The 19,725-nt window shown below is 39.7% G+C and overlaps 1 protein-coding gene across 3 annotated transcripts; it reads right to left on the bottom strand.

Moving 5' to 3' along the window:
• Positions 1-246: 246 nt before the first annotated feature.
• On the bottom strand, positions 247-16,044 carry xkr5a (XK related 5a). Of its 3 annotated transcripts, none has more exons than XM_064339281.1 (7): positions 15,964-16,044; positions 13,324-13,507; positions 12,441-12,625; positions 11,084-11,296; positions 9,443-9,612; positions 6,107-6,218; positions 247-2,561 (listed from the first exon to the last, which is right to left on the bottom strand). In XM_064339281.1, the coding sequence occupies exons 2-7, from the start codon at positions 13,467-13,469 to the stop codon at positions 1,609-1,611; spliced, it is 1,779 nt and encodes a 592-aa protein (XP_064195351.1). In that variant the 5' UTR covers positions 13,470-13,507; positions 15,964-16,044; the 3' UTR covers positions 247-1,608. The 3 variants fall into 3 exon arrangements, with proteins under 3 accessions (XP_064195351.1, XP_064195350.1, XP_064195349.1); XM_064339280.1 differs by lacking the exon at positions 15,964-16,044 and adding an exon at positions 14,628-15,492 and having other exon boundaries at positions 13,324-13,423; XM_064339279.1 differs by lacking the exon at positions 15,964-16,044 and adding an exon at positions 14,628-15,484.
• Positions 16,045-19,725: the final 3,681 nt, after the last annotated feature.

Raw genomic sequence — 19,725 nt, 5'->3', positions numbered from 1 at the left:
ATAACATGAACAAAAAACAAAATCAAATGCGCAACTGCAGCAACAGTAACAAGTGTGTGTAATTTCATTAAAAATCATTGCCAAATTTCCGCCATATGAACAGATACCAGTAAAATGCATTGATTGACCAGTGCAGATTTAATCACTTTGGTCCATTACGGAAACAAAGCATGCTTTTTTTTTACTTTACCAAAACATTAAACACATGCTCAAATTGTATTAGGCCTATAAAATAATAAAACTGGGTTGGGCTACCATGTGTCTGCTTTTATTTCTTTAAAGTTTGTTTTGGTACAACAAGCTGTACATTGTGAGGTTTGAGACTTTGATGAAGCATACTGCCACTGACACAGGGGGAAGGAGAGCTCAGCAAAAACTGTTGACGGGGGCCGTCAAACATTTCATTACAACAAGGAACGGCATCTGGATCCCAGCTCATTTTTATATCTGCATTGTCACACTTTGTTTCCCCCAGCATTTGGCAATATGGTAAAAGTGCTATGGTAACAAATCCCACTGTATGCTATGTTAAGGTTGGCAGGTCCCATCAAAAACTGCCAAAAAGTTACGGAATACAATAAAAAAAGAAGGAAATTGGGAAGATGGGAAATTAAACAACAGGCGAAAGTCATGGAAGTCCAACCCGGCCAACCAGCCCCAGGCCCCCCACCCCACCAGTGAAGGAGCACTCGAGCACTATCAAAATTCCCCCTGGGTTCTCGAGCACTGAAAATCATTCAAATGCCCATCCCTAATTCATTATGTGATTTCTTTGAACAAAAATCAGCACACAGGAGTTTGCAAGGACCAGGAAAAACACTACCATAGACAACAAGATTACTTATTATCATATGTGGCACTGCATAAATTAGTGTCCAGCTGAGTAGTTCAACACATAAGTATCCTCAACAATGAATTGGTAGGATGTTCACATAATAGGCTTTTTATTGCTTGAAAAGCTAAGACTGATCTCCAGCTGAATATGCAGAAAGTTTGCACTGACTTCAGCTAAAGATACAGTTTTAACAATGTTAATTATTTGAGATCTTTATTTTCTACAATTTAATCTGATGGTGAGCTTATTATTACTATTATTAGAATCAAGTGAAAATAATGAATGTATACTTGTTTCAAAATGAGCTAAAATATGAATAACAAATTACAAACAGAATAATAAACCTACAAAAAGTAGAGTTTCAGAGCAGATTATTATTTTTCCCTTCAGGACTGTTTGAGACACTGGGGATTCACAAAACAAGCAAGTACTTGCAAAAACAACTACTTGGAAAAAGAAATTTACATGAATATATAGTTTAAATATTTGAAATATTGGTACCTTAATTAAAGTAAACAACTGTAACAATCATTGAATAGCAAGAAACTCTCTTTTAAAAGGCGAGAATACACATCAGTTAAAAAGAGAGGCATAAGAAAGAATCGCACAAAAAGGTTAACTTGCCATGTTTAAGCAATGGTTCAAAACATAGGTCACATTTTTGGAGTCTGCACCGGACAAAATGCTTTGTGAAACCAAAGACTGTCCGATTTCCTATAGAAAGAGAACTCCCATACATGTGGGACATTTGTGCTTTTGAAACCTCCCGTTATTTATTCGTCCTTTGAATTCCCTTTCTGCTCAGGTTTCTTAAAAATACTTCCATCTTCTTCTTTTCTTAGCGGCACCAGCTGCCTCCTGGGGCCCCCAAGATGGTGAGCTGGTTGTTCCTGAGCCCCTGGGTCCAGTCTTGGGGTGGATGTGTACCGGGGTTCAACTCTGCCCAAGAAGCCCCTGAAATCCCCATGCAAGCCTTTGTCACCTGTTATGGGGCTGAGTTCTGGCAGGTTCTCCAGGCCTGGGTTACTGGTGCTGCTAGGGGACTGGGGGTCAGCGCTGAAGTACAGAGTGGAGCTAGACTCGGTGGGGCAGAAGTTAAGTTCGGGGCTGTCCCCCAACACAGATTTGCCCTCAGGGGAGCCCCTCTTGAAGTCAGAGGCAGGGGACCCCAAGGGGCTCTCCATCTCCAGGCTGTCATCCTCTTCCTCCTCTTCTTCCCGCTGGCCCCCTGGGGAGGTGGTGGCTTCGCTGATGCTCTGGAATTCCTCCTTGCAGTCTGAGAGGGGCGCCGTGGCCTCTTTTACCTCCGATTGGGGCGAAGGGGGTGAGGGGACACCTCTGTCTTTGATCTCAGGGTTGCACTCCTCCACATCCAGTATGGCAGCCACTCCTCCAGCACCGTAGGCCAGGTTGATCTTAGCCAGATCACCCGTCTTGAGCGCCAGTCGGATCAGCAGCCAGTGGTGGTGCCTGCACTCCCTCCCATTGGGTTTGGCGCCACAGGGCCCAGAATGTTCTGCCAGGGAACCTGCTAGGCCAGGGAGGACAAAGCTGCTGTTGTTGTGGGTGTGGTCAGCACGAACAGGCAAGCTTTTGTCGCCCAGTGAGAAAGAGGACTCCCCCCTCTCCAGACATGCGCTGCTGATGTGACCGTGGCGCAGGCTCTGGGAAATCTCGGTGGATTTGGGGTGCAGGAAGCGGTAATACAGTACCAGTGAGGTAGTGCCTGCAGCAAAGACCCAGAGGATCACAATGAGGAAAGGAAATTCAAGGGGACAAAGACATGTATTACCATTTCCAAGATTTTGTATCAACCTAGTTTTGTGGCTCATATTGTTCTCCTTTATAAAATATACCTAATGCAGTTGTAAATTAAAACAAAACAATATAATAAGAGATTCTAATACTGGGTTACATTATGCTGTCTGGGAGAACCATTTGAATTTTGAAATTCTGCGAAATGTAATTTTTGGGGAAACAAAATGTGTATTTTTTATGCTTTCTGCCATATCATATACAGCCACATTCATACTGCCTATGTGGGAGAGTGTAGACCAGCATGTACTCTCCTCTGAAGCATGTGATGTTGTCGACTGCTTCTTTTCATGCTGCAGCCAACAAGCCAAGCCTGCACAGACATGGTTCAAAGGGAAGACACTGCAAGTGCAGTGTTAGAAAGCGGACTGTATGAGCCTGATCAACCAGCGGGGCTTGTTAGAGAGCGAGCGAACCCACACTAACCCGGAGCGACTCTACTGCCAATTATACATGCCCCTAGGAGCCTATGGGCCACACTTAGCACTGACACAGTTGGGATTCTTTCACAGACCGCAGGGTCCACTCACATGCACTAGAATAGTGAATGTCATCATTAAAAGGTTAATTATTTTAATGTCATTATTAACAGGATAAGCCACCCAGAGCACCTTGTAGTTTAAAATATCTTTTATAAATGGCATTGGGCTTCATAAAAACACAGTTTGTCACAGCACAAAAGACACATCGTGACCCAGAGCAGAGATGGGTATGCTATGATCTGAATGAGTTAAGCCAAGCTCCAGACCCCCAGTGGTTTAAAATGTTGCAGAACTGTCTGAAGAACAGAAATATTAAATCCTGATCTCTGGTTAAATGTAAGGCCCGAATCAGAGTGATTTCTACACAACTGGGGATAGAATGGTCAGGTTTAAAGAAAGCTGCTAGGGAGAAGATTATATCACAAGTGCATGTTTCTTTTTTTTGCAAAGATGATTGTTTCATAATCTGTTTCACACTTAGTTAAAGTTGTAGCAATAGTCAATCAACACATATAAATAGATGTTGTACCTTAATGGCACAGTGGCCAGAATTAGGGTTTGTGATTCTGGACGAAAATGGCTGAAATGCATCACCCAGGGGAATGCTGAATCTTAAGCATGATTAAATTTACATAAGCAGCTCTGTAAAAATATACTGAGAGCCAATGTACCAATGCAAGGAATCACTGACATCATTACTGTAACAAAGCTAGTATTGTTTGGTTGGGTTAGGCTAGATTGTGTTGTTTTACTTTTCATATGAAAATTAGGCATGTGTATTTATTTGAAAAGGTTAAACTGGATGTAAGTCTCCGCTGAGTCAGATCATGAATGAAGTCTCACTTTTTATGCAAGGCGGCTATATTTAGTGCGACTACACTCAGTCTGACTAATTTAAAACATTAACAACAACAATAACAACTACTCTATAATCAAGGCCAATGCACACCAGACCAAGAAAGCAAATTCATTAGGAGCAAACGGGTAATAACTGTGACACAAAGTGCGGCTGTTTCATCTCCTTGAGCACTCACAGCTGCACATCATAGCCCTGGCTCTTCTCTAGCCTTATCCACTGATGGTGGAATCACCTTCCCCAATCAGTGATGAATGCAGATTAATTGACTGTCACAAAAGTCTAAAAACATACCTTATTTGACTATACCACAATGTTTCAATTAAAAAAGAAACAAAAACTCCTTCCCATTACTTTGCAGGCTTAATGCACGCATCTTGACAATGCTACTTACCGTATTATAGCTCTGTCTTTGTGGCATCTACTTACCATGTGAAACATAATTTAATACAGTGGTCTCAAACATTGCCATGGAGGGCCGTGTGTATGCAGGTTTTCATTCCTACCAATTAATGCTGCCTTAATTGAGTCCAATTACTCATTCAGCCATATACATTTAACTGCATTGAAGCACAGAATATAAGCAAGTTTTTATTTAGACAATGCGGGTCACCATAGATGTCGGGTCACCATTATGTGCAAACCTGCATCCCTAATTCAGCAAATAATTGAACTAATTAATAATCAAGATCTGAGGCTGGAATAAAAACCAGCATACACACGGCCCTCCATGGCACTGAGTTTGAGACCACTGCTTTAATAGGTCACTTAGGCTAAAAGCATTTTCCAGTTATCAAAAAATTATTCCTGAAGGTTTACCTTCAGGTAATTTCCAGCTATGCCCACTTTTTCTGTTGATAGAACTGATAACTGATATGATTTTCTTAATCCCCTTCATGAATTTATAAACCTCAAATCCTTTACTGTCGCTTTGGTATTTATAAAGCAGTGTCTTAATGGCCCATACAGGTTTATTTATTTATTAATTTTCTGAATCCAGTAGTTTTAACCACTAACACCCTTGTTTAATGTCCGGCACTCCGAATACCGAACCAAGGACAGTTAGAACATCTCACTTTTCCAACATGCTAAATAAATTTATTTGATTTAATTTGGTAATTATTATCAAAGATATTAATTCTCATTAAATCGCTGAATTCATTGATAGGCAGAGAAAACTTGGATCAACCTTTACCAAAATGTACAACTCAAAACCAGATTCAATTTACAAAATGTATTAAGTTACAACAAATATTCACATCTAATCTAAAGAAGAGGTTCAACTACCTTAATAAAAATAATGAAGGTTACAGACATGGTCAAGTTACAGTCACACAAGAAAAGAATGAAAGAATGAAACTGCAGTGTATTTTTCCCAAAGTAATCCAAGGATAAGCCAAGACTGAAATTTAAAAACCAAAAGACAGCAGCATATTTCAAAAGACCGGAGATGAATTGTAGGTTGCCAGACCTAGATGCAGGACTCAGATGCCCACTTCCAAGTAACAGTTAAAAACTGACTTGCCAAATTGCTAAAACTAAAAGGAGGGTGCACATTTTTACCTACTGAAGGGTGGGGGGCGGGGGGTACACCCAGTCAGGGAGGATGCAATGAGAACTGCTTTCTTCCCTGTTATATGTATTATTACTGTTTCAGGTCAATTTATCATATAACACACCTTATTAAGATTATAGGGAGATTGACCCTCTCCTAGTAAGCATTAGGGTCACATTAAATGTCAATATCTTTTAGGGAGGGATGGTTTTGGTTATTATGGGAATGTTGGTGAGTTACTATGCGACACTAGATCAGACAACAATTAAACCAAGTTACAAATTCAGTAGTGATACTACTCCCACTCTATTATGGTATGACCTGACCAGAAACACAGTGCCAGTAGATATATTAACCAATTTAAATACAGAATCGTATGAATATGAAGAAGGCCAGGACAGCTCTGTTGACACACACAGACACATACATTCACACGTCAAATAGCTACCCCCGGTCCCTGATCTGGGTCTTATCTCCAGGCCACGATGGCTGAGAGTTTTGAAGCTTCCCAGGACTAGAGCAAGTCAAATGGGGAATCAGATGTCTGACAAAGTATTTCTTACCCAGGAGGAAACTGCAAAGCACAGCTGTAGGGAAGCTCATGCTTTCCCATGTTGCCTCACTCAGGAAGTCTGAGGCTGAGAGGAGAAGTGTGGCATTCTCCAGCAGCATAACCTGCAAGGAAAAATTGGTGGGTTTTTGAGCATTAACTGCACACTGCTCCTGCCACTGCATCTCTATTGGGTTCAATCAGGACTTTGATTGGCCACTCCAAAACTTTAATTTTGTTTCTTTACAGACAATCACATGTGGACTAGCTTATATGTTGTGGATCACTGTCCTGCTTCATAACCCAAGTACTCTTCAGCTTCAGCTCACGGACAGATGACTGGACATGCTCCTTAAGAATTTTCTGGCACAGAGCAGAATTCATAGTTCCTCCAATAATGGCAAGTCATCCAGGTCCCAAGGCAGCTAAGCATCCCCACAACATCACACTACCACCAAAATGTTTGACTGTTGGTATGATGTTCTTACTTTATGTTCTTGTTGGATTTGCTTTACACCAGACATAATGGGACCTGTGTTGTTCAAAATCTTCTACTTTTGACTCATATGTCTGCAGAACTTTATCCCAAAATGCTTGGGGATCAGCCAGCTGCTTTTTTGCAAATGTGAGATAAGCATTGGTGTTTTTGTTGGTTAGAGGTGGTTTCGGTCTTGCTACTCTCCCATGAATCCCATTTTTCCCCCAGTCTCTTTATTATTGTGGAGCCATGAACACTGACCTTAGCTGAGGCTAGAGGATGTTCTTCTAAAGCCGCGTTTCCACCAAAATTACCCGGAACTTTCAGTCCCAGGAACTACTTTACCAGGAACTAAAAGGTTCCTTCAGCCAATGGTTGTCTGCGTTTCCACCGGGGTCTAAAGTACCGCGAAGATTAGGCAAATTAGCCCACTGACGTTGTCGTCGGTCCATCTGTCATATGATTTCTTCTATAACCCCATACTACCACCGAAGTAGCCTACATTATTTTCTAATAACCGGGACAGCCCGGAGGGGTTTATTCCACTTATATACAACGGGTTACCAACAATGACTATATATGGTTACTTTTGTATTTATTGATTTTCATATATCCTCTCAAACACATTCATTAACAGCAGAAAACATGCACACGTTGTAAACAATTTGCTGTTTTATTACTTTCTCGTCGTCAATTCCATATAGGCTAATCGCAAAATGACAAGAATAGAACGAAAACTCGGACTTGGGTGAAAATGTAAATTAGTAGTGGTACAGCCACCGTTTGCTTTCCTTCGAAGTTACTGCTAGCCGAGCAGCGAAGTGTGCCCTCCAGATGCGAACCATGCACCATAAATGAGTCCATAGTCTTCCTGGTCTTTTCGTGGAATTGAAAAATGGCAGTAAAATTGAGTAAAATTACGGCAGTCTGAAAAAGCTAAAGGGAAGATTACTAGAATTAACCTGTTATTTTACCCGGATAAAAAGTGCGGAAGGTGATTTCCAGTTTGCTTGTACTGTATCACCAATGTTAATTATGCAGAACTACCGCATACCTCACATAACTGTATCAAACGTTTTGAGTCAATTACAACGGGCTAACAAAGAAAATCCGGAAGAAAATATTCAGCAACCGAATTAATCCGTTTGAATGTTTTGGTAGCCTACGTAATATGCTGTCCCAGCATGAATGCTTAGCATTTTATAAAACGAATACTAAAGCAAGAAAAGAACAGAAGAGCACACGTTATAATTCCAAGACGTTAACAGGCTATAACCAAAAGTAGGCTACTGCGCCGCATAACATACAAGTTTGATTTGAAGTTATTATGAAAATAAATTGGTTTGCCGCTGCATATTTTCAAACATAGCGGGTAATGGCGGAAAATAAATACAACACAAATGCTACGAGTACTCGACCAATCAGAAATGTTCAGCGCTGCAAGCTCCACCCAAAAGGTTCCTGTACTTTCGGAAAGTACTACCCCCCGAGCAGGAACGTTTTGGGGGGTAAAACAAAGCCCCCAGAACTAAATTTAGACCCTAGTTCCTGCGGTGGAAACGCACTGAGTTCCTCAAAAGGTTCCTAGTTCCGGGGTATAGTTCCTGCGGTGGAAACGCGGCTTAACTTTTCACACTTTAGATCGCATAGCGCATAGGTGGAAGCTTAGCGCAGGCTTTATTAGAGCTTTTTGTTTGTTTATCAGCAAATGCTTTGCATAAAATACACTGCAGTAGTGATAAAGGGCACTATATTATTAAATTGTTTATGATTCAATTTTAAAAGCTTTCACTCATGCACTATGCGAAAATGCAAAGTGAAAGTAAGTCAGTACACAGTAGAATAGCTAAGCCGTAGTTTCAGCTAGAAGGAAGCCGTAAGCTATGTTCGAAAACTATGAAGCTTTAAGAACTTGACACTGTAAGATTACTGTAATGTATACAGGGTTTCCAAGCAGGGGCAAAAGTCACGATGGGTAAATCTTAGAGGGTAGTAGTGGCTTGTTTTTAGGCCATTAATTCATTCATTAATGCATTCATTCATCAACTTGCTACTGGAATGTCTAATTGAGAATTGTTTCCCTGTTTGTAAAGTAAGAAGTCACACTTCGCGTTTGACATTCTAATTACCGGCATAGAAATTCTTGTTTCAAATTCTCATGAAAATGCTTTCAGTTCAATGGAAATAACGCATAATGCATAATGACTTTTGCTAGCCTGAAAACAAAGAGCAGAGTGATTGCTTAGGGATCAGAGGGGATTTCAGCAATATCAATAGTATTAGCAGTTGTTTGACTTGCTGCAGACAGTTATTGGAATATAAAATACTATAATCATCAATTGGGGGTGTCAGTTTCAGCCCTCCTTTCAAGATGGGGTTTTTTGCATCAAAGTGCAAAAAGTCTACGCTTTACAATGGTGTAGCGTCATTGCAGTGCACACTGAATCAGCAATAATTTCAGAGAATGCTACTTTTAGATGCCTACGTCTAATTGGGGGTTTAAGAAACTAAAACAGGGAGGGATTCCTACAAAAAGCCCTGGATTTTAAGTGGGGCTCAAGGGGTTAATATCAGCAGATCTTTACACTTCGCTAATACCATCCAAGACTACTCTAAATCTAGTAGTAATCTGTGTAATTAACTACTTTAATCAATTAAGTGATGAGTAACAACAAAAATCCACCAAGCCTGCAGCTCTGCAAGTCCAGGGTTGGCAACCAAGGTAAGGGTTCAGCACAATCATAGATCATTTTATCAAGAACCGAAGCACTCATAGCAAATTTTCAGGGGCAATGAAAACGCCTCTACATCATAATGTGTGTGCTCATTGCCAGTGCGAGGACAGGACAGCGAGGTGGGAATGAAGCCTACCACGTAAAAGCCAGCCATGCGAAACCGTGAGGAGCCATCTTTAACGTTGAGGAAGAAGAAGACATGCACAGCTCCCAGGATGCAGTTGAACAGACGCCAGCGCCAGGGGCTGATACAGATGTCTGTTTGCTGGGACACCATCCAGAAGGAAGCAGTCAGCCAGTGGAAACCTTCCGGTCGATGAAAACAAAAAGCAGATGCTTTGTATCAGAGATAGCACAGTTAGTGTCACTGAGCAGCTGAGGTGGCACTTGAAACCACCATAGATGCTGTGCCGACACCACGCTAAAAACATGATGTTACAGCTTTTGTTTCAATGAGCGGTAAACCATAGATAAAAAATTCTCTGCTGGAAGGAATATGAGGAAGCCAGAGCCAACAGAATAAACCATTCATTTTGCACAGACTGAATCACAACATATTGAATATTCCATCAATGGAAACAAAAATAGGAGAAAAGGTATGCTATTAATTACAGAATATTCGTAAGTTGGTACAGCAACTTCACATAAACAAATTAATAAATTTAATTTACATAAATTAACTGTCATATGTAAATCCTGAAAATATATAGGCATAGGTATTATGACTCATAAAATGCACCATTTTCCACAATTCTGAACAAAACAGCTTTGTACAGAGAAATGGCACTTATTTAGCTCACTATATAAACATTTTAGAGTACTTCATGTACAAAAAAAATATCACCTGGCGTATCAACTGATAGACTGTAAATTCAGTAACTCAAGAATGTTCAAGAACTCCGAGATAAGACTACATACAGTGCCATGAAAAAGTATTTGCCCCCTTCTTGATTTCCTTTATTATTGCATATTTGAAATTGTCACACTGAATGGTCTCAGATCTTCAGACAAAATTTAATAAAAGACAAAGGGAAAATGAGGAAACACAAAACACATTTTTAAAATTATTATTTAATTTATTTAAAGCGTGTATAGGTGTTTGATAAAGTTTTCATTAGATAAATTAAATAATAATTTTTAAAAAAGTGTTTTGTGTTTATTCAGGTCCCCTTTGTCCAATATTACATTTTGTCCAACAAAGAAATGATAGAGGAAATCAGGAAGGGGGAATATACTTTTTCATGACTCTAGTTGTATTCACTAAACAGAGCACTATTTTCACTTTCCACCATTTTATTTGAGTGTCTGAATTACACACTATGTAATGCTCTCAAAGAACATGCAGTGTACAAAGCATGTACACCATTTATGTAAAAAAAAAAAACGGCACAGTGCAATGCTTTATCTCTGATCTGGCACTCCGGCAAATTTAAATGTGACAACACACAACCGATAAAGATTAATAGTTCAAATGCAACTTTGATTCAAGAAGAGAAAGACAACAAAAATGACAAAACGTTCACTATTGTTTATTTAGGTAAATTTGAGGACAGACTTGTGCTGTAAATTATGATATTTATGATAGGCCACAATGATTACGCAAAACAATTATTCATAAGTGACATAAATCTCAATTTACAACACCCTACACCCTATAGTGTCCTACTGAGTGTTTCCCATGTAGAGAATAGTGAATGAGGGAGCGATTTCAGACACAGCATATGATATCGTTCAATACAAAAATTTGAAGATCCAGGCCTCCAGGCCTCTGCCTCACCTATAACTCCGTAGACCCACCAGCGGAAGATTCTGGCAAAGAACATGAGGCTGCAAATCCTGGCACCCAGCATGCCCACCCTCCACAACAGCTGGCAGAGCAGGGCAGCAGGGGGCATAGCCAGGTGACCTGGTCGGATCAGGCAGCATGCCCGACTGTACAGGACCAGGGCCCAGGACAAGGACAGCAAGCAGAGCCCACAACAGAAAGACACTGAGAAAGAGCACACATAAACACACAAGCCACCGATCAGCAATGTGCACTGTCTGCACAGCTGTTACCATCACACGGACTCGCCAATATTAGCAACCAAGTGTAACAGAGTACCTGACCACATTTTTGACAAAATGTCTTGCTTTTATTTTGACACCTTTTAGAATTAACTGATTAACCAGTTAGTTGAATGTCATAACTGAAAAACTGAGAAATCAGTCAAAAATGTTTTTTGTTGTAAAGCAAATAATTTTCTGATGGTTTTTACTGCTTAACCAGTTAAACAGTGAAATGCAACTATGGCTATCTTTCAATCAACCATAATCAACTCACAATGAACATCAAACAGAAGTTTGAAAAAACAAGACCGGGTCAAAACCTAGTATATGGCTGGACCAGCTGACCAATGATGTAACTTCATCACTCAGTCACTCAGTCACAGACATTCGCGTTTGTAGGGCTGGCCCCGTTGTTGCGGTCCAGCCAAAAATCAGTAAATGTGAAGAATTAACAAAACATTTGCAGGTGGTAAAATGCATGCACGTCCAATATTTACTTATAGTATGTGCCTCTCTTGAATTTTGCTTTGGTAAAATGTGATAAAAGAGGGGATCACTGAATTTGCAGTGATCTTAGTACATTTTCCCTAGTGTTAATTGGTTGCAATAACACAAATAATTGACTCTGACTAGGCTGTCATATAAACATCCAACCAAAAGTTCTCCCAGGATTTCAACATCCCAGGCACACCTATGTGCCTTTTAAAACACACTGTTACATTTCCTTTTTAATGGATGTCAGGCGCACCAAAAAAAACTGGGTTGATATTAAACATTGATTTTAGGCATAAGAAGAACAGAGGGATAACAAGAAACATAATATTTCTGTAGACTTAAGGCAGAGTGGGAAAATTAGTTGCATGGAAAACATAAAACACAAGAAACAAACCTGCACTGGTATACAATGCAGTCCGTAGGTATTTGCACAGTGACATAATTTCAAATTCAATGTACTGAAGTACACAGCCAAAACAACAAAAATTGCGTCACTGTCCAAATACTTAGAAACTGCACTGTAGCTTGTTTTTAAGAAGCCTGAAGCCATTACAGTACCCTGCTTCTGAGAGCTGAGATAGGATGCCTACCTGGTGACAGCAGGCCCACATCAGTGGTGACAAGAACGTATGTCTGCAGCAGGCTCTGAGGAAGGGTGAGCAACAGTGCCTCCAGCAGGCGGAGGGCAGACACATCTGCTTGCTGCATGACTGCAGCACCAAGCTCGCCTGTAGATCCATGCATGTGCCACACAGATAGCATGCAGTCACCAAACCTGCAAACAGTGGACAAAAATGAGGAAAAATACCAGGCCTACATTTCTTCTAATTAAACTAATTTAAGCTTACGGCAGCCATAACAGTCATCTAAAATGTAATGATTCATCATTAAATTACATTTCATTTGTTAATCGGGCAGATGTTTTTGTCCAAAGTGACTTACAAGGCTAATTTGGCAAACAAAACCAAGAACAAATATCTACAAGTACTAGAACAGAGCAGACAATACACAGTAAAATGGGACATTTAAACGTAAAGCTGATAGGACTTTGCCATTAGAGAAGTGAACTGAATTAAATACTAAATGCATGAAAATGTGACAAATTGTCCAGAGTACAAATCAGAATTACATTAATATCAGAAGGCACTTAAAGCAAATGAATACACAAAATATAAACAGTTGTCCAAACAGAGTTGCAACTGTAACCGTAATTGTATGGGCAGAAAGTATTGCCATCTGAAATTAAAATAGCATAACTTGAAGTTGTATTTCACCATTTGAAATTTAATGTTATGCTTTGAAACTGAATTTGAGCTTCATTGCATTCAGTTTTCACATTTAAGTTCAAGTTAAAATTTCCCTGAGTATCAAGTCTACATGAATAGGAGTGGGATGCACTTATTTAACAGAATACATTATTGCACACGTCTAAGTGCCTAGATATAATGCCAAAAACAGTGGTGCTTTGCATACCTTTTGAAGATGCCCAGGTGCAGAAGGTGAATGAAGAAGAGGAAACATTTGCGCTGGTCTCCATCGGCGTGGTACCACAAGAAACTCAAGACCTGGGCAGCTAATCCCGGCAGGATGAGGCCAAGAGTCAGCCCCGCCCACAGCATATGGCCAAACCATAGGTAGTACACAAAGCAATATATCACTAATGAAAGGCAAAAAGATGAAGTTGAAAATGACTCATCAAAAAAATATGCAAAATCTGAGAAATCTTAGAATTGTTAAACAAGCACAGGGCATTCCCAACTACATTTTCTAAACTGTTTATTGTGACAAATAATTCAACTTGCTGCTAAATATTTTGGTATGAAAATTTTGAACATTCATAAAACTGAGGAAGCACAGTACTCAAACAAATAGATGTTCTTTTAAACAACATCAGCTAACGAATTAAAAGCATTGTTTTTAATCGGTGATGGATTTTACTAATTCGTTACTAATCATTTTACTGATAAGTAGGTATCAGTGATAATGAGGTTTTCAAATAATAGATAAATAGGCTACTTTCCATTTTTTAATACGATACACTTAAATCGGCCTGCTCACTGCATGCATATTTATGTACACTATATGTGTAGGCTAAAGTGATTATCTGAGGAGGTAAAATCGATGATTAATTGATCACACATCTAAAGTCATTCTCTGTCATCTATAAATTCTCTGACCTCGTGGAATGGTTTTTCATATATCCTACAATACTGCTGTTATCTGGAAATATATTAAATATGACACTCGAGCTTCGCTCGAACTTCTGCAGCCGATTTCAGCTTGAGCAAAAAGGCAGTGTTTTAGACGCGCCCTGGTTCTCATTCTGGAGAGCCTTTCTACTTTTTGCTCAAGAGAAAGACATTTCTGCATAGACAACAGGGAACGCCCCTTTACCCCAACCAGCTCATAAATGAAATTTCAAAAAGGCGCTCGCAAAGGCTCAACCGCAATGCACTCTGAGTAGCATGCTGGCAACTAAAATGTACAGAATAGTCCGCCTTTGTCATTAGCCTAACCCAAAATATTGTGCGTGCTTTTTTCAGTCTACTAGGCCACACTAGAAATCAAAATTAACCAGGCATATTAGTAAAATGGCAACATAATAGCGTAGCCTACATAATTTAAAACATAGCCTTACGTCGAACGTGATGTAGCGCAGATTGGAGCTAGAAAGACCCCGCATAACATAAAAACTCAATTCAAGCTAACTCTACCTTTTTTAAATTATAAAGAACGGCTATTATGATTTTCATTTTGTGCAAGCTTGCGACACTTACATGCAGTTCTCTCGGCCAGAATAACGATTGCGGACACACCGAAAAGGAAAACTTGGCACCATGCGGTCCAACGTCCCCTTCGACCAACCGATGGCATCTTTCGAGCGACTGTGTCTTGGTCAGTTAACGTTTTTATCTTAAACAAACATTGTCGGTAGAATTAACCCTGGACATCTTGTTTCCATTCATCAACGGAGGATCCGCTTCTTTCTCCTTTCGTCGATAGTATCTGACGTCATCAGATAGGAATTAAAGTGGCAGGCTGGCAGCATATTGGCAAAATTATTCTGTCCTCCCACATTATAATGACTCCTGTGCTGTTTTATGTATAAATACAATAAATTACTAAATGTAATCGCACAAGCAAATATTTCATCAATAAACACCATATTAGAAAGAAATATATGAAACGATTTATTAAAATACGCCACAATTCGGTGAATTTGTTTAGATTAGCCCATTACCACTGATAGTAACGATGGAAAAACGAAGGTCCAATAACGTAGACCTAATCCAGTTTCACATTAGAGAAATGCTGTCACCTCAAAACCTGTCGTTGTATTTAGATAGCACTATTTCTGGCATAGGCCCCCTATATTATATTATATATTAGCCAATAGTATTTCCTTGTTCATTATTTTTGCTTCGACGGAAATTCTATGGGCCTAACCTAAAATAAGGGATCTTAGTTGCTCAGCCCTACATTACTCGCTCATAGTAGCGCAATTTACTTTCCCCCCAAAAATCTACTGCAGTGCTATCAGTCACTTTCATATTCAGATGTGGCTTCTGTTAGGCCTATCCGAAACCCTGAGCATACTTCGGATAAAACAAATGCTAGGTTGTGCGTTATACTCATTGCACATTTAACTAGACAGGAAAGCGCTTGTGAAGCCCCGGAAGTAAGCCTGTTGTATGTTGAGGGGAAAACATGGGAGTTCCCGTTTAAATGAATGGGACTCAAGATTTTTGAAGGCAAAATAGAACTTCTCCGATGGTATTTTGATACTCGATTAACGATCGTTACGTTTCATATGAAAAGCAGATAGTGAAAACATGTAATAAAATAAGTAGGCCTAGCTACATTTAAATAAATATTTCCCCAAAACCTCTGGACCAAAACGACCATTAGCCTATTTCACAAAACTGCTAGGCTAGTAAGTAAATTTTATTTGTAAAAATTTGGCTATAACGAAACTTATCAAAAAAATTGACCGATGAGGTTTTCTTTGGTTGTTAAATCACTTTGGTTTTGTACATTGAATTCAATGAGCTGCAAGCTCTTTAGCCCTCAAATGCGCAGTGGAGGATGTTTCCCGCAACGTCCGAGTCTCACCGCCTGGCCTCTCCAAAGCTCTCCAGTTCCTATGTACACTGTATGGTTATACTCTTTAATACTAGGAAGGGGCCGCTGTTACTCCATTTGTTTTACTGATTACCTCCTCAAGGTGAACGACATTTCACAAGTTCAGTAGCCTGTTTGCGAAGTAATTGCATGCAAAAGAACGAATATGCTACTAAAACAGTATCCGAAAGAAAAGTTAATTACGTTCATTTATTTTATATTTACCTATTTAGTTAATTGAGTTGGTTTATTAATTGTTGTTCATCTGCGCCATAGCCTTTTTTCGAAAGAAAGCCTTCCGGATGACACCAAAACATAGCCTATCTATCTAAGGCGATTTAGTGAATAGGATCTTCATTTGAAAGAAAGAAAACATTAAATTAATATAAGCTATAGCCTACCTTAGTATAAGATGAAATGATACAGCAGCTAAAAATACATTTCCTGCAGGCCTTTATCATTTACCAGACGTTTTTTACTCGGTGCGACTTTCACGGATTATATTTTCGCATACAATTCGCCTAGGTATTTGCTGAAACACTTGGTTGGCTCATTGCTCAAGGGTACAACAGGAAAGGCACATGCTGAATTGAGAAGTGGTTGATGTGAGGATTTTCGACTGATGATTATCTCATTTTTTTCTCTTTAAAGAAGAAAAAAAACGCAAACCAGTTCTTGTAAAGAGTCCTTATGGATCCTAGTGGATTTTTACATAAATTCAACTGCAAATGCTGAGAATTTCTATCAATACTATTTCTATATTTTGACAATATAAAATTGCAAGGCAATATTTTCTTGAGAAAAAGAAAGTAAAGAAACAGATATTAGAGGTTAATCTAAAAGTAGGGTACATGAGATGTAACATGTGGGAACCTTGAACCGGAGCCTTTGAAAGGTGCAGAAAAGGGTCTGATACAGGTTTTAACCAGTTCGTCTCCACTATATATCTTGGCAGTTATTTTGACAGCATTATCACTGAAGGAGATAAGCTGTCTGAGGAATCGCCATGGCGCCGGCATGTCCCCCCCAGTCAGACAGGCATCCTCGACTAGAGGAGCTTTGTGGGGAGCAGGGGTTTGTGTTGGCAGGACCCCAGTGCTCTGGTAACTATCGTACTTTCTCCTCCAAAGGCACCGGGCCTGTTCACACCTTCTTTCTGTACCCACCCTTGTCCCTCTCCGTCAGTCCCTATCCTTGGGTGTCGCCCTGATTATCCATTAGTATGGTTTAAACTTGGGGGAAAGATCCAATGAGAAGCTAATGCATTCTACGTACAGATACATGACAGTCATCATTTGTGTTGAACTGTGGAATAGGTAATCATTGCATGGTATGTTCAATGTTATTGGAAGGTAATAGGTGCACTACAGGTGTGGCTTCCAGCAGTGGCGGCGGCACGCTGTAGCACTGTGGACCTAGGCCCCCCCACTTTTCATTGGCCCACAATATTTTTTAGAACTGAAGCACTTTTTTTTTAAAGCAGTTGAAAATGTCTATTCATAATAACCAATTAAACACTACGATCCCTGTTGTCATGCCTATGATATAAACACAACACACTTGTTGACCTATCAAAAACTGTAGCATCCACAGACTGAGACAATCACATCTGAACACAGCAGATCAGAAGACGTTGATGTTAGCAGGACTGTACAGTTGTAGGCCTACAGTCCGCCGGTAACGTTACAGTATAAATATCTTTGTTCCAGTCGCAAACCTGCAAGATGTAAATAAATATCGAACCTGCTAGTAACCTATGAGTAACGAAAATCAAAATGTCAAAACAGTCCTCCCTTTTTCAGTTTGTGAAAAGAATTAGGAGAGAGCCATCGTCACCACCGGCACCCCAGCTGCCAGATGAAGAAGCAGAACTACTTTTACCAACGTATTGTCCTTAACTAAATTAATGTGACACTATCTCAATCTTAAATAATTTGGCCCACTCACAAATTATCGTGGCCCACCCACGATTTGAATCCTGCCACCGCTACTGGCTTCCAGATGCATCCTAAGAAATATTAAACATATTAACTATTCAAAGTCCATCTTAGAAGGTGTGTCTCCAAATATTGCTTAAGTCAAGAGTACAGAGTACAGCTAGCTATATCTCTAAGATGACCACAACAGCCTGGTATGCTTGTGCAAACAAGATTGCATTATTATTCATAACTGACATTATTAATTCATTAATAATCTATAAAGGTATACGTTTGTTAATATAACACTTGGGAAATATCCCAGAGATTGGAAAGTAGTACAAAGTGTTATTATTATTATTGTTGTTGTTGTTGTTGTTGTTATTTGGGCAACTGCTGAGAGAAAGCTTATTTGTGAAATTATAAGATAGTCACACAGTGTGCATGTTTTTAGATGTGTGCCTATTGTCAGCATCTTACACTGTAAATGATCGTTACATGAATCATAATGTTAAATTTCAAGGCCTGCTTGGATGCAGATTAACACAATAAAAAACTGTCTCATTAACCTTGAATAGATGTAGCAATAATTCCTCTCTGACGTGCTAGTTGCGAGCTTAGACTACTGATGCTGATAATGTCAAGTACACAGTGCCGCTATGAAGCCAAAAAATGTAAAACAGGCAAGAATGTGAAAGATGTCTGCATTTTATTGTTATTGGTTTCAATACTGACATGTACAGTATACAAATTGACAGCCTATTTATGTAATTTGACCTGTGAATTTCATTAGTTGAACAAGCAGTCAGTCAGTCAGTCTGAACTTTGTGGGCTGTTTTGAGTTTTTAGACTTGATAAAAGGGCTGTAATACATTTGTAAGATCAGTGAGAAGTTACTGTGCGCAGAGAAAAAGATTTGGAGGGTGCTTGTCTCTCCTGTGGTCCGAATCCTGTGTCTGATGTGCACTTTAAGCGATAAAGTGGTCAGAAATAGGTCAGTGACCAGCCCCTCAAGGGGCTCTTCTGCAAGCAGGCCACACACAGAGACAAGAAAAGTGTAGATGACCATCCTGTTTATAACAATCCCAATTTTGCATAATTAAGCATGCTCACAACACTCATTTATCTGCTACTGTGATTCTCTTGTAAGGTGCTTTTCAGTTGCATGAGCAAACAACTAAACTTTGTGAAATGGTAGGGGTGTGAAGGGAAGGGAAGCAGGGGACACTGACACATTTGTTTTTTGATGTAGTGACTACACCAATTCTACAGCCTTTGACTGCCAGCCTTGTGGTATACCTTTCTGGGAAAACTGACCTTCATATACAGATTCATGGCATGCAGAAGAAAAGTTTAATGAATGGAACTGCATTGTGCAGTGTGATGTGTTCGCCTCTTGGGTAACTCCTCCAGGTTCAGCTAAGCGTCAAGGTCCAGCTAGTTGAGAGTGCAAGAGGACATGGTTGCTGAATGCTTGTCTTCCCATCAAATCTGTACCACCTTCACTGCCCCCCAGAAAAATTTAAATAAACACATGAAAATCTTGGCCAGTATTAAGGTCAGGATCGTCTCAACCAGTGATCTTGGTCACATGTCAGCATGGGAGCAAACAGTGCTTGCTTTTTATTCACCTAATCTTCAATGTTGTAAAAAGTCAGGGGACCTGCTTTGACCACTGAATTCAAAGGCAAACATAACCACAGGAGTGGTTGCGCTCATGGGATATAAATCAACATTTTGGAATTGACAGAACCTGATTGCAGTTTCGCATCTTGTTAACATATATGAGTTTAAAAAGCAAGAAAACTTAGCTCAAGGATGCAGTAGACAAGTGTGT

Source organism: Anguilla rostrata, chromosome 6 (assembly GCF_018555375.3).
Source record: "Anguilla rostrata isolate EN2019 chromosome 6, ASM1855537v3, whole genome shotgun sequence".
Classification (NCBI taxonomy): Eukaryota; Metazoa; Chordata; class Actinopteri; order Anguilliformes; family Anguillidae; genus Anguilla; species Anguilla rostrata.
This window is presented reverse-complemented; position numbering and strand designations above follow the sequence as displayed.